Source organism: Chionomys nivalis, chromosome 12, assembly GCF_950005125.1.
Source record: "Chionomys nivalis chromosome 12, mChiNiv1.1, whole genome shotgun sequence".
Classification (NCBI taxonomy): domain Eukaryota; kingdom Metazoa; phylum Chordata; class Mammalia; order Rodentia; family Cricetidae; genus Chionomys; species Chionomys nivalis.
Genome location: NC_080097.1, coordinates 48,408,978 through 48,424,481, shown reverse-complemented (window position 1 = coordinate 48,424,481; position 15,504 = coordinate 48,408,978). Strand labels below are relative to the sequence as shown.

The following is a 15,504-nucleotide window of genomic DNA, read 5'->3' as shown; positions in this document are numbered from 1 at the left end:
AGCTATTTGGTTAAGTGCCCTGGTGAAACCCAGACACTCGACATCTGCAGCATTCCTCTGAACCACCAGCCCCCTAACCATGTTACTAAAGGAAATGAGGTCAGGTTGGCATGCTGGCAGGTGTTGACTGGTGGAGTTCAGTCTGTCAATAACAGCTTCTGCCCACTCGCCCACCGAACTCAAGGAGGAGAAGCACTTACGTGCTATGGTCCTCAGGAGTCTAGTGTGACCTGACGGGAGCAGTGGATAGAGACCTGAAGGATTCTTCCTGATTGTCCCGAGGAGTAGAAGTTTGGAGCTTGTTAGCTATAGTTTGTGAATCTTGTCCTGCAAGGCAGCCTCGTAGATGCCATTCTCAGCAAATACAAAGAGAACCAATTCTTCAGGGCCTGCCTACTCTATAGAGTGTGCTAATGCTTTCTGTTCCAGGAGTTCTGATCTGAGTTCTGTGCTGCATGTTGGGCTGGCACACAGTGCAGGTGGTAGAGTGCTTGCCGGGCAAACATGGAGTGCTTAGGCTGGGCATGGTGACAGAGGCCTGTGATCCCAGCACTCTGAGGTGGGAACAGAGACTTGTGAAGTCCAAGGTTATCTTTAGCTATACATGAAGTGTAGTTCCAGGCCAGTCTGGGTTTCATTAGACCTTGTCTTTTAAAGACAAGAAAAGAAGAGGAAGAAAAAAACAAAAGGCAATTGTTGCATGTTGCTTGAGTCTTGGAGTTAAGAGAATGAAGTTAGTCAGGGGAATGTCTGGCTGGATATGTTGCCTGGATAGTGCATTGAGTTTGGCTTCCCCTGTTTTCTTCCAGGATAGGGATCTAGAGAGGCTACGTAGAAAATGGCTCAATGCATTAACCAAGCGTCAAGAATACTTGGATCAGCAACTGCAGAAGCTCGTCAGTAAACATGGTAGGAAGAACAAGTTGGACATCTCCCTCCCTGTGGCAGTGCAGCCAAGGCATCTCATCAATAGCCCTCTTGTAACCAGCTGAGGGCCCTGTGAATGTGGTGGTGAGGGTGGATGCTTGCCCTTGACTTGGGGTATAGCCTTTCAGAAGAACATTTATTTGGTTGTAATGATGTCTTCTTGTAATTCCTTTTGGGGATGGGGCCCAGACATACATGTAGCAAAAGATCCATACCCCTTAGAAAGTAACTGGGTGAAAGGTGCTGATGTTTCTTGTTGGAGGAACTGGCAGCTTAGAAGCTGAACCAACCTGTCAGACCTGCACCAGAGATCTGTGAGCTGTAAGAAGCCTCTGCAAGTTCCCATTGATATTGGGAAATCATGTTTACTGAAAGACAGTATGAGAAATGGTTTAGTGGTTAAGAACACTTATTGTTCTTGCAGAGGACCTGGGTTCAGTCTCAGTTTTCACATGATGGCAGCTCACAACTGTTTGTAATTCATGTTCCAGGGGATATGACACCCTCTTTTGGCCTCTGGGGAATCCTCCTTTTTACACACACACACACACACACACACACACACACACACACACACACACACACACACACTCTCTCTCTCTCTCTCTCTCTCTCTCTCTCTCTCTCTCTCTCTCTAACTAAATAACTAACTAACTAACTAAATAAATAAATCTACAGAATATTGCTGGCTCCAACCCTGATTCCTTTCTTCCAGACAAAACCGAGGATGATGCTGAGCGGGAGGCACAGCTCCTGGAGATGCGGCTGACACTCACAGAGGAGAGAAATGCAGTGATGGTGCCCTCTGCTGGCAGTGGCATTCCAGGGGCACCAGCAGAATGGTAAGGTCCCCTGGGGTGACCAGGTACCTACGTCCGTCCGTCCGTCCTTCCTTCCTTCCTTCCTTCCTTCCTTCCTTCCTTCCTTCCTTCCTTCCTTCCTTCCTTCCTTCCTTCCCTCCTTCCCCCTCCCTCCCTCCCTTCTTCCCTCCCTCCCTCTCTCCCTCCCTCATTTTATTTTTTGGCAGTGCTGCATTTAATGGATGGTTCATCATTGGTGTGTGAGAACAGAGCTATTTGTAGCTATTTGTTAAATTATCTTCATGAGTTGGATATAACTATGGCCTGAAACTGTTTTATTAAATAATATTGTTATTGGCCAAGGTAATTAGGATTTCTGAGAACTTAAATCAATATTTAGTACCACTGCACTTAGCATTAAAAAATAGTTAATATGTTAATTACTTGGATCATTCATTCCCTTAAAAGAATGTTAGGTCATAAGAAAACTGCATCTCAACCAGTTTTTGGTTTTGGTACTTAAGCCATGCTGTCAGCAAATGTTCTCTGACACTTGACAGAAATTAAAAATAGCAAGTTAAGCCACAAGGAGCCCTTAAGTGTGTCGTTTGGCAAGAAAGAAAGCTGTAGACAGGCTGATGGTGTATAGTGAGTGGGTCTATAAGAGTGAGCTCCACAGCCCAGCATAGGAGACAGCTCCTGCAGTCCATCATGAACCTCGTCTCGCCAACTTAGAGTGAGATAAGTCACCTGAGTGACATGAGTCTTTTGTGTCTCAGATACTGTATATAATCTGTCCTTCCTGTTTTAGGACCCCAGTGCCTGGAATGGAGAACCACATTCCTGTCATATTCCTTGACCTAAATGGTAAGTTAGAGGAGGCTTCTGGAGGCTTACCTTGATGTAGTGTGACAGAGTCACACTATAGATCTAGCCTCTCATGTTGTGGGGTTGCAGTCGCCCTGATGTTAGGATCAGTGCTCCTTGTTCCCTAATATGATGCTGGACAAAGACTGAGTTGTTGGAAGTCAATCTCAGTATTGCTTTTACTTTGGTGAACTCTTTTTCCCTCCCTCCCTCCCTCCCTCCCTCCCTCCCTCCCTCCCTCCCTCCCTCCCTCCCTCCCTCCCTTCCTCCCTCCCTCCCTATTTTTGTCCATGTCTTTCTCTCCCCAGAGCTGGGGGTTGAGTCTAGGGCCTCACACGTGCTAGACAAGTGTGCCACCACAGAGCTGCAGCCCAGCATAGCAGTGATGACAGTGATGGGCACATCTCCATGTTGCAGCCTTGCTTCTGTGAGAGTGCTGTTTCCCCATCAGTTTAGGATGTTTTTCTATACTGAAAATATGTTCTGACTTCATTGCTCAGAAGAAAACTTCTATCTAGAAGGAACCAGCAACTTGGGATACTATGTTTTCTTAGCATTATTTAATGATTTTCTCAGCTTTTCTGTGAGTTCCTGTGAACTTAACCCTGCTTGCTTATTTTCCTTTTTACATAACTGTCCCCCCATCCCCCCTCCATCCCACTGGTCTCTGTCTATAGGAAGGAAAATAGAAATGCAAAGGTAGGTTAGGGAGCTAAAAATAAGAAGTCAGCAGTTAAGCTCCATGAAACACCTGCAGAAGTGTGCATTAACACAAACTTCCCTAAATAGAAAAAAACCTGGACGTCCTCAGTGGTCCCCTCACTGTGTGGACGTGTTAGGATGCCTAAGGGGCCAGCATTCTGTGCCTGAGCTCACACACGCACCAGTTAGAGAGACATGGGGCGTTCACAGCACCTATCCATCCGTCCTGTGGGGTGAGAGCTGTCATGGAGATTGTTTACCTTGAGCTCTTGAGCCTGGAGGAGGAGTGGGCTCTGGCCTGTTCTTGTTTTGGGCTTTGTAGAAGGCTGAAGAAGCTTTAAGAGATTGGGAAGGATTGAGGTTTAGAAAGATTTCTTAGCTGTGTGTTTGTTTTCTTCTCCAGATAAAATTTTTTGTTAGCATATAAAATAATGAATTTTATCATGACATTTTCATATGTACATACATTGTGTTTTGCTCATATGGACCTTCTCATGTTATTCTCCTTGTCCTTCCTATACACCTTCCACGGGTCCCTTCCTTCTGCCAAGTCTTACTCCTGCTTTCATGTCATATGGATAGGCAGGCAGACAGATGATAGGTGATGGATGGATACATAGATAGATAGATCTAGATTTACAGATGAGAGAAAATGTAATATTTGTGTTTTTTCCCCCTTGTTATAGTCTCTTCCCCCCCTCCTTCCTCCCTTTCGACAACTCTCTGCCTCCCTTGTAGTTTCCCTTTTATTTTATATTCTGTTTGGGAAAAATACATGATGTGTGATGTTTGGCTTCTTTCCCTTAACATGATGATCTCTGGTTCCACCCATTTTCTTGCAAATGCCATAATGTCATTCTTCTTTATGTCTGAGTAAAAGTCCATTGTGTAGGTATACCGCATTAGCCTGGGAGGCTGAAGAGACCATCAGAACTTTGTTCAGGACTCTGCATTAGTGGTCCACACAAGAACACTTACATTTGCTGTGTAGGCACAGGCTTAAGGGGCACTGGGAAGCCAGGCTTGGGCCCGAGTGACCACAGGGCTCTGTGCAGTTGCCAGGTTCATTAGCCAGTGTGCTTTTTGTTAGCCTTACCTGTCAGGAACTGCTCTCGCGTTCTTCTTGTTTCTTAAGTGCACTAACGGGCGAGGAAATCGGACTGTGAGCCCATCATTACCATTTATGAACTGACCTCTAGAAACCTCTTGGGCATCTTGGCTTCCTTTGCCTTCCGTGTAAAATATGACACACGGAGAACAGCTTGGGTAATTTTTTGAAGCACTTTCTGGCTCTTGGGTCTATGAACTATTAAATGGTTATTACCAATGTTATTTGGGATTGCCGTGCAGAAAGCAAGTGAAGTTTGAAGCAGAAGAATTTTAATAATAAGCACGTTGTTGAGCTAGCGGGGGTGGGAGGAGGGTGTCCTTGAAAACGATCTGATGTTGAGTGAAAGCCCTGCTTTCAGCGGATGATTTCAGCTCTCAGGATAATCTCGATGACCCAGAAGCTGGATGGGATGCTACCCTGACTGGGGAAGAGGAGGAGGAGTTCTTTGAGCTGCAGATTGTGAAGCAATATGATGGTGAGGTAAGTCAGCATACCTGGAGAAGCAGATATGGAGCTCCTAGTCCTGCAGGAGCCTTTTGATGTCAGCAAGATAGTGGCCTCCACAGTGTATGTGAAAACTCTATTAGTACCTAGAGAAAGCCAAGCTTGACCCTCACACCCCTCTCCATCTACCTTCTCCTTCCCTCATGTCAGTGTGGACCACATCCACTGGCTGTGTCTGTGCTCTGTTCCACCCTGAGAAGGAGGGGGGAGGTTGTTGATTCCACTGAAGTATAGGGAGCTACAGACTGGAAGGACATGGCTTTGGTATTTGCTCTGCAGTTCTTTTGTAAGAACTTTCATTACTGGGCCTCACTATGTAGCACTGACTGGCCTGAAACTGGCTAGGTAGGACAGACTGGCTTCAAACTCAGAGATCTATTTCATCTGCCCCCCAAGTGCTGGGGTTAAAGGTATGGAAAATCATGCTTGACCTAAGACTTCCTTAAAGAGGAGAAAAAAGAAGCTAAGCCTGGTTGTACAGATTTGTAGTACTGGCATTTTGGAGATTGAAACATGAAGAACCTGAGTTCAAAGTCAGCGTGAGCTACTTAGTGAGGCCATGTCTCAGAATAAAAAGAGCAAAAGAATAAATGAAGGCAGTGAGGCGGATTCATTGTTGAATGAATCTCATGTTTGAGTCTATGTGATGGGCATAATCCTGGGGGTTATTCCCTGATTTTGAATATGCTTGACAAATGGTACCAGCAGTAGAGCATCCGAGGAACTCATATACCTGCTGTTGGACATTAGCCCTGTTCCCCTCGATCACACTATGTCCTTCCTTAGCCCTAAACCTGCTTGTGTCAGATGTGACATGACAGGCTTGGGAGCACTACATGATAAAGTAGACTATGGGGACTTGACAGTTACTGCAGTTTGTAATCTTGGACTGGGAATATGGGCAAATCAAATACGATAACATCCTGGTGATTTCCTGGGTGTGATACTTACCTGCAGTTTACTTGAAAGTGATTGGTTTGTAGACTAAATAGGCAAATGGTCTCAGTGAGTGAAGATCAAGGAACAGTACACAGAGTCCACGGCACTAAAAAATTTCAATCTTTGTTGATGTTTAAACATTTAAAAAACAAGTAATTTAGCAGCAAATAGTCTAATAATATTTTAGTTAATGTTCTGTTGCTGTGAAGAGACATCATGCCCAAGGCAGCTAATAAAAGAAAACACTTGAGGGTTTGCTTACAGTTTCAGAGGGTTAGTCCCTGATCATCACGGTGGGGAGTGTGGTAGTAGGCAGGCAGGCAGACAGACTTGGCACTGGAAGTGTAGCTAAGAGCTTACATCTTGATCCACGATGGGTGTTGAGGAGGGGAGAGAAGAACCAATAGAGCAAAGACTGGGCCCAGTGTAGGTTTTGGAAACCTCAAGGCCCACCTCTAGTGACACCTCCAGCTAGACCACATCTCCTAATTCTTCCTAAGCAATCCACCAACTGGGAACCAGGCATTCAGATATATGAGCCTGGGTACCTGGGTATCATGCCCAATACTTTTTTTTGTTGTTGTTGTTTTGTTTTTTTTGAGATAGGGTTTCTCTGTGTAGCTTTGGTGCCTATCCTGGAACTAGCTCTTGTAGACCAGGTGGGCCTTAAACTCACAGCGATCCACCTGCCTCTGCCTCTGCCTCCTGAGTGCTGGGATTATAGGTGTGTGCCACCACTGCCTGGCCTCCATGCCCAATACTGTGCAGCCTCCATGGCAGCAGCTGCTTGCTCACACCTGACAACTCTTCAGGGCAGTTCTTGAAAGAGAACCTTTATTCAAGCTACGTGGCATTTTCAAGAGGGTGTGTGGCCTTGGCCAGGCAAGTGAAGTCTGTCTCTGCTTCCTCTGCAGGCAAAGGCAGAGGCCTCCTGGGACTCTGCAGTGCACAGCTGTCCTCAGCTCAGTAAGGGTACTCCTGCTGATGAGCGAGTGTTCCTCATCCTGCGAGTGACAGTCCAGCTCAGCCATCCTGCCGACATGCAGCTGGTCCTACGCAAGAGGATTTGTGTCCACGTTCATGGGCGCCAGGTGAGGCGTTAGCCGTAGTGGGTGAGATGAATGACCACAGGCTGACTGTGTCACTAACACTAGGAACTCTGTAGACATGGTCTGTGGAGCTCTGAGCCTGCCTTTTCCAGGTTCCTGTTGCTGTCATTCACCATCCAGTCAGTCTCTGAACACACATGGTCTTCTCACAGGACTCAGGGTAGATTCATAAAGGAGCCCTGCCTTGGGGAAGTCCAGTGGCTCTATTGTTAAGGGTTCTTCTGGAACAAGCAGCTCGAGGAGGTTCCTTAGTGGATCCGTTGTGTGCTCATCTGGGAGCGCTGACTCCTCTCTTCCCAGAAATCTTTGATTCCCAGTTTGGCTTTGGTTCTAAAACATTGAATAGGAAGCAGTCTGGGTCTTTTGTTTTTGTTTTTATTATTTTTAATCTGTTTTTGTTTTGTTTGCAAAGCAAGGATTCTCTGTGTAGCCCTGGAACTCCCTTTGTAGACCAGGCAGACCTCAAACTCGGAGATCCTCCTGACTCTTCCTCCAGAGTGCCGGGATTACCACAGTTGCCACCACCACCTGGCTTAGTATAGGTCTTTAAAGAGCCAAAGTCCATTTGCCTTCCAAAGTTCCTAAGTGGGGTGCCGTGGGGTGGAGTGGATGGCATCCTGCCCACAGAGTAATGGGGAATAGCTGTGGAGGGGAGGGAGGCTTTGAGCTGGCACTGTATAGAGTGCTGGGTAGGCAGGCAACCAGGTGGCTTTCCCTACAGAAGAGATAGAAAGGGAGGGAGGAACCCTGACATATAGAGAGTTTTCTAGAAACACTCCAGGTAAGATTTAAACCCTGTGTTATTGGATTTGTAAATGTGAGGATTTGGAAGGTGGGTTCTGGGGCTCCTCATTCACTCTGTCACCTCCTTTTTGTGGGCCATTCTGAACCCACAGGCTCAGATGGAAATAAATCTTCTCATTTGAAAGAACACAGTCATGGTTGACAGACTCTGAGATATAATCTCCACCCCTAAAAATTAATCTTTAGTTCTAAATGTCGCACTGATATCAATCTCTGCAATGAAGACTGGCATAATGCTGTTAAAATCGCAGCTCCTTAGCGCTCCAGTCCAACATCAATAAAATCCAGGTCAGGGGTTAGCTGTAGAGTATTTGCGTGTCTCCAGCTCACTCCCATGTCTCTGGGAGTCTAAAGGGGTGGAGAGAGGCCTGCTGCTCTGGGAGCTTCTTGAAGAGTGGGTTTCCATATCTCCTTCTGCTGTCCTGGCCACCTGACCTGCAGCATCCCCACAGAGAGGCACAGGGGAGGGACATGTATTGTGGGGCAGGAGAGACATGTTCATTTCTTCCCCATCACAGTGATATGGTGGAAGTATTTTAAGCAGTGCCTCTTCCCCCGTCCTTTAGTTCCTTTCCATTGCTTCTTAGAACAGTGACAAACGATGGGCAGCATGGCGTCATTGGTTCATGCAGATAGTAAGCATAGTCGGGTGACCCTACGCTCTACCACCCCTGAGGAACCACAGTCATGCCTGGACCACATATCTGTCTGTCCGAGTGCTACAAGGCATTGTTGGGGTCTTAAAGTGATGAAGAAAGTGAATGACCTCTTCACTCTAAGAGGTTCTGTTGGGGGAGGGTCAGAGGTCAACCTCAGATGTTCTGAGAGGCTCTTTTATTTTTTATTTTTTTGCCTTTTTGAGATAGGTTTTGTCTGTGTAACAGCCCTGAAACTCATTGTGTAGACCAGGCTGGACTCACAGAGGTCCACCTGCTTCTGCCTCCTAAATGCTGGGATTAAAGGTGTGTACCACCACTGCCTGACCATCACCAAGTGGGAACTCAGTCATTATTAGATAGGATTGTACAATTACAGGTTTTTAGCACCAACTGCTCTTCTTCTTTCCCTCGGGTTTCTGCATGTTCCTGCCTCACCTTTCGCCTCGTGCCTACTCACTATTCCCTCCCCTTATCTTTATTCAAGTGTATTCCGCCCTCATGGCTGCTCTCTTCAACCTCTGCAGAATGTTCAATCTTCGCAGCATCTCCAAATGAGTCATCTGTGCATTAATTCAACAGTTCAATTCCTAGCTGTGCAAAGAGCGCAGTCAGCATAAACAATGACCAGGCGCTCTTAAATCATCCTTCATAACGATCCTGCTTTGCTCAAGAATTTAATGCCTGAACTTGTCAATATTCATGGTACGAGACGTCTGTCGTGCTGGAGAGGAAAGTGTAAGCGTCACAGTCCTTGCTTCCATCTTACTTAGAAGGTCATTTTGTAGTAGCTCGTGTCTTCTGAGTTCTCCCTTGTTGGGTGCAGGACCGACGCACACTGTAGGTGCCAGTCCACTGATTCTGTGCTTAAGTGAGGACTCTCATGCACCGTGTCAGAAGCCTGCTCTTCTACTGGTTCTTTGTTACAGTAAACAGAGCTAGCTAGCAGGGGAGGAGTAATGGTCTCTATTTTATTTTTCCTCTAGGGCTTTGCTCAAAGTCTCCTCAAAAAGATGTCTCATCGGAGCTCTATTCCTGGCTGTGGAGTGACCTTTGAGATTGTCTCTAATATTCCAGAGGTAAAGGATTCTCTGAAGTTGGAACTGAAAATAAACACTTAAAGAGCTAGCTCCTTGAAAAGCCACCCACCCAAGAACCACTACAGCCAAGGGTACAGGCTTGCTAACCCGAGTTTATTCCATCCCAGGAAGCCACATGGTTGAAGGAAAGAAGCAGCTCTGCAGGTTGTCCTCTGACCTTCACACAGTGTAAATGCATCCCTCCCTACCACAAACAACAAATAAATGTAAAACAATGAACCATCTATGTAGGGAAATGCTATAGATTTTTTGATGAGTCTTCTACCTCAGACTTTTAGTATAATGTGTTTGTGACCTAAAAGTTGAGATTTTAGCATTTTGTATAATTTTTTTTTAACTGAGTAAATGTGTAAGAGACAAAGAGAGAGTGTCGAGGAGAGGGAGGCGTGCCGTGGGAATCTCACAAAGGACAACCTTTGGGACTTGTTCTCTTCCTCTACCTTGTTTGGAGGTGGGGTCTTCCTCCATCATTAGCTATTGAGCTTCCAGCCAGGTCTCCTGTGTCTGCCTCCCATCTCCTGTCGTAGGAGGCCTTGCCTCACAGATGCAGCTTACTTCCAGCTTTCTGCTGGGGCTCCAGGGGTCAGTGTCAGGTAACCAGACTTGCACTGCAGGTGTGGCTATACCCGCTCAGCCATCTCTCTAGTCAAGAACTCCATTTTGAAAACTTATTTTAAAACACAGTAGACAGTAGTAATATGTTAATCACAGGGGCGGAAACTGTCCAGTGTAGAGACTTGTATCTGATGTGCAGCCTGAAGAAGGCCAGCAGAGTGAGCTTGCTTTACTCTGAATCGGAGAGTGACGTCTTCAGAGCAGAGGGGCACACAGGTACCGGAGTCCTGGGGCCTCCACACACACTGTCAGCACTGCCTCCTGATCTTCACTAGGCCTTAGAGTTTGCGGATTGAGTCTGCTGTTCGAATAGTAGGTGATCAACACCTGCTTTATAGGCAAACAACTGCCGGCACCTGGACTTTTAGAATTCTTATGGCTATAGGGAGCCCACCAGAGGTGACCACTCAGACACAGTGTATAGCCAACTTCAAGTCTTTATTCCAGCTGGGTAGGACCACATCCAGGTACTTGGCGACCTAGGTGTGACCCTGAGTGTTGAGAGCACAGGGTTTTTGAAGGCAAAAATCATACCATGATCTCTCCACAGCTACTGGGGGCTTCACAGAAGCAAGCAGTTTAATAGAGACTAAGATAAATAGTTAGCTATAGGGGTTCTACACACAGGCTAAGTTACCTATCCTGACCTTGGGTCCCTAGGATACAGTTGGGTAATTTTTCATGAGATTCTCCATCAAGAAGACCAAATTCTAGTTAAATCTGAAATGACCTCAGCAAGAATATAAGATGGAGGAGCCTCTGTACTGTCTTGCCCTGTTACATTAATGCTGTAAAAATTCTTGTCTCTTAAAGCATCCAATAGTAATTGTTTCTTGAGTTTTCAAAGTTAGCCTTACATATTAAGCATGAACTATTTAAGTATTTAACTCGGAGTGAAGCATCTTTGACATATGAAAACTAGATGGTTGCCGGGTGTGTACATGTCTATAATCCTAGAACTTGGGAAGCTGAGGTAGGAGGGTCATGAATGTAAGCTAGTCTAGGCTATTTAGTGAGACTCTATTGTAAACAAGAACCCTCCAACAGCCAAGGACTAAGGTGTAACTGTGATAGTGCCCTTGTGCAGCCCGTGTGTGTGGGGGGGGGGTTAGGGGAGCTACATTCATTCCCCAGCAGTCATCAGTCAGTCAATCAGCAAGGAAGCTGTTTGCAGCAGTAGACTGATCATAAATCTTGGACCTAGCAAAGATTACTCTATGCTTCATTCATTGTTCTTTCTGGGAATTAAAAGGAAAGGATTGTAGGGGAATCAGCTTAAACTAAGCACCCTTGTGTGATCGAATGGTTGGTAATTGGCTAAGCTTCCAGAGGCAGCCAACATTGTTTCCTCACCCTCTCCTGGCCCACAAGTCTCCCATTCATGAGCACGGGCAGCTCAGTCAGTACAAGAGTGTGGGATTTCACATCTGCTCTCCAGAGCCTTTGCCACTGCTGCTCCCGAGGGAGGCCTGAAGCAGCCTTAGAAGCTCAGCAACCTGAGTGTCTGTATCAGGCTGCTTCGCAGCAACGAGGGCCCTACCCTGCCCTCCTCCACTCCCTTCTCTACACTGCATCAGCTCCCCACTTGGGTACCAGGGTTATTAGGTCTCCACTTTGTCTAGTGGGCTGACCCAGCTCCCATGAATCTCAGGGATGCTACCTTCCTGCAGAACTGTTGTCTTGGTGATTGTATTTCCAGTAACCTTCAGAATCCTTTCCAGTAGGTAACTGGTAGTGAATGTTTGTTTGGGAAGTGGGAACAACTGTGTTTGGAATGCTTGTGAGAGCTACTATTTAACCAGCCTTCCTGGTTAGCCCGGTACTTGGTGATGGTTCATGATTTCTGGGGGGCGGGGGAGTGCATTTTGAGCTCTAAAAGCAGATGTTGAAATGGGACTTTGGAGTCTTGTGAATTTTTTCAGTTTGGAGTTTTATGAATATATACATGTATATGTGTGACTGCATGTATCTTTGTGTGGAAGCATGTACATGTGTAGCATGTGTATGTGAAGCATCTGTAATGATGTCTTCATTTAGTTTTAACATGCCTCTTTCTGTTCTTCTGGATGAGAGTGTGTGTGTGTGTGTGTGTGCGCGCGCGGAATATCTGTAGTACTTCCTTTTCCCGCCCATTTTCATCATGCATCGTTGTGTTCTTCAGGATGCCCAGGGAGTAGAGGAGCGAGAGGCACTGGCAAGGATGGCAGCTAATGTGGAAAACCCAGCTTCTGCCGACTCCGAGGCCTATATTGAGAAGTACTTGAGGAGTGTGCTGGCTGTGGAAAACCTCCTGACTTTAGATCGCCTTCGTCAGGTTAGTGATGGACAGTGGTACTATGGTGGAGTACTGTCTGGCTTATATACTTGACCCTCTGGAGTATGGGGTTGTTGCACCTGAAGTTTGAAGAGTTTACTCTCCCATAATCCAGTGATTGCAGTGGGGTCGTTCTGTCTTGTCAAGTCATGGCTGGTATTTAAGGAATGTGGGGAAAATCTTGAGCATGTGTGTTGGCATCATCTTTCACATGTACCTCTTCTTGGCGTGTTCTCCATTCCCCAGGAAGTGGCCGTGAAGGAGCAGCTGACAGGGAAAGGGAAGCTGAACCGGAGGAGTATTAGTTCGCCCAGCATGAACAGGGTGAGTCCCTTCTGCTGCCCTTGGGGAGCTGCTGCCTTTCTGGCCTCTTGTTTGGATGCCTGTCTGCCTCCTTGCAAGGGATCTTAGCTGCCTCTAACTTCCCTGTGCCCCCTCTGCCCCTGTAACCTGCTGCTGGAGCCAGGACGCTTGCTTGAGTGTCATTGGCACACATTGCTCATTTGTCCTCCGCCACCTGTCCAGCACACGTTGGGAGGCCACAAATGTATGTGAAGCTAAATATAAGCTAGCTGCCTGCCCAGGGCCTGGAAGTCATTTTCTGTGCTTTAATTCATTATTTTTAAATTAGAATGCTTGCAATATGTTAGTAGACCAATTGCTTGACAGCCATGTAGGGGAGTATGAATGCATAAAATGGGTTATATGAGTTTCATAACTATGACTGAGATTTGTTGATTTAAAAAAAAAAGGGTATGGGACTGGAGAGATGTCTCAGAGCTTAAGACCATTGACTATTCTTCCAAAGGTCCTGAGTTCAATTCCCAGCATCCACATGTGACTCACAACCATCTGTAGTGCTGATGTCCTCTTCTGATCTGCAGGCAGACATGCAGATAGAGCACTTGTATATATACAATAATAAATAAATCTTAAAAAGGGTTTAATTTATATGTATATTGAATATGGAGATAATTGTTGACAAATAAATATGCTCTTTATCTGCTCCTCATTTCCATGAAGAGTAGGCCACTTTTGTCCTCGGCTGTGTTTGTGAGTGACAGGAAGGACAAGTTTCCTGCTGGAGAGCCTGCAGGTGTAGAGGTGCAGGAGACATGTCTGACCACCGTAGGCCCACTTTCAGGCATGTAGAAATGCCACTGTAGTTCCAAGTCACTGCAGTAAGTTACTGACACATACTGGCATCTGCAGAGATGTGGTATTTGGGATACTATACTCTGAATAGTTTATTTCTCAGATAAAGAAATAAACTGTCCATGGTAGGATCCAGTGGCATTAAACAGAAGACGTGAAATGTCTTCTCTTCAGGCCCAGGGAAGTGTCACCTCAGTGGTGTGTAGCAGATACTAGAGCCTAGGTAAGCCACCATGGGAAGGTACTGGTAACCACTCAGTGGTTGTCACCATCTTGCTTTGGTTGGTTGGTAGGTTGATTGGTTGGTTGAGATTATGTCTTACTATGACTCTCTGACTGAGTTGGAACCAAGCTGACCTCTGACTCACTGTAATCCTCCTGCCTCTGCCTTCCAAACACTTGGATTATAGGCAGAGGTTTGTGAGAGCAGGCCCTGCTTGATTTGGTTTTCAAAGCAGGACTTTCCAGAAGCTCTCTGCTTTTACACTAATCCTCCTTATCTCTCCCCAGTTGTCTGGAAGCCGGCAGGAGCTTAGCCCCTCCCACAGTCTGGGCAGCAACAAGGTGAGGTACACTTAGCTCCTTGCCTCTTTCATCTTCTCAAACCTCTGTATTTGCATATGTCCCAACTCTTACTTCACATCTGAGCTATGCTGTATGTATTGGGAAGAGTTCCACATTTGTTTCTCTGATCCTGCCATTGAGATCCACGAACACCCCCCCCCCTTTTTTTTTTTGAATGTTTTTGAGACAGGGTTTCTCCGAAGCTTTTGGTTCCTGTCCTAGCTCTTGTAGACCAGGCTGGCCTCGAACTCACAGAGATCCGCCTGCCTCTGCCTCCCGAGTGCTGGGCCACGAACACACTCTTATTATGAGAATTAAAAAGCTTATTTTGCTAATTTTTTTCTTTCTACTTGTAATACTCATTTTATTTCTGAAGACAAAACTTCAGATTGGATTTATGATAGTGAAACTATGATATAACGATCTTACAAAGAATAAGAAACATATATTTATAATTATTGTTGTTTGTTAGAAGAAAAGAAAATGTGCAAACCCCAGTAACAGAGTTTTACGCAAACAGAAACTCCCTATTGTTTGCCTAAAAATGTCAGTGCCCCTTGCAGCTGCCTGATCTGGGGGATCCCCCACAGTTTGTTCTTGTTACTCTAAGGTGCCTGGCTAAGTGTTGGTGCTGTGTTGACAGGATGACCCTAGAGTAGGTCTGGAGCTTGCATTGTCATGGTGGTGGTGTGAGGTGAAGGAGTTACTTCAGATGACTGGGGTGGGGGAGGGGTGGGGGCACATAAAGACTGGCTGATTGACAGTAGTCCTTGAGGCCAAATGGTGTCCACGAGACCCGTTTCTGTTCTTGTTATTCTGTACTCGTCTCGTATTGGACATTTTCTTTATGAAAGTATAAAAACAATGAAGATGAAGTTAATGACTAAGGCTCGTTGTAAAGATCCAGATGCTGTTACCATGCCTGAAACCATAACCACGCTCACACTTGAACTCACACAGACACTGGAGGAGCTGCTCAGCTGGTGCATGGTTTTCATGGCTTGGGCTGAACTGTGATTTAGTTCCTGCATCAGTGGAAGGAAGCAGAGCTTTTGGGGACTTGATTGTGTGAGGATTTTTAAGTGTGAATATAGGAACTATTAAGGGAAATATATATAGTAGGGAAAAAAACGTGACTTTGTGTGTTTTGGGGGAGGTGCATCTAACCCAAAGCCTCAGTTACAAGTTCCTTGTAAGGGCTGGAGAGATGGCTCAGTGGTTAAGAACACTGACTACCCTTCAAGAGGACCTGGGCTCAAGTCCCAACACCCACATGGCAGCTCACAACTGTCTGTAACTCCAGTTCCAGGAGACCTGAACCTCATGGCAAAACACTA

At 46.0% G+C, this 15,504-nt stretch overlaps 1 protein-coding gene across 3 annotated transcripts in view; it reads left to right on the top strand.

Annotated features, from left to right (window-relative positions):
• Kif13b (kinesin family member 13B) overlaps positions 1-15,504 on the top strand; it is a 148,323-nt gene that overhangs the window by 107,696 nt on the left and 25,123 nt on the right. For all 3 annotated transcript variants that reach the window (XM_057785908.1, XM_057785907.1, XM_057785909.1), the window contains 9 exons: positions 810-909; positions 1,643-1,769; positions 2,539-2,594; positions 4,766-4,887; positions 6,765-6,941; positions 9,406-9,498; positions 12,296-12,448; positions 12,695-12,772; positions 14,114-14,167. In XM_057785908.1, coding sequence (XP_057641891.1) covers positions 810-909; positions 1,643-1,769; positions 2,539-2,594; positions 4,766-4,887; positions 6,765-6,941; positions 9,406-9,498; positions 12,296-12,448; positions 12,695-12,772; positions 14,114-14,167 — 960 coding nt within the window. The remainder of the gene's footprint in view (positions 1-809; positions 910-1,642; positions 1,770-2,538; positions 2,595-4,765; positions 4,888-6,764; positions 6,942-9,405; positions 9,499-12,295; positions 12,449-12,694; positions 12,773-14,113; positions 14,168-15,504) is intronic.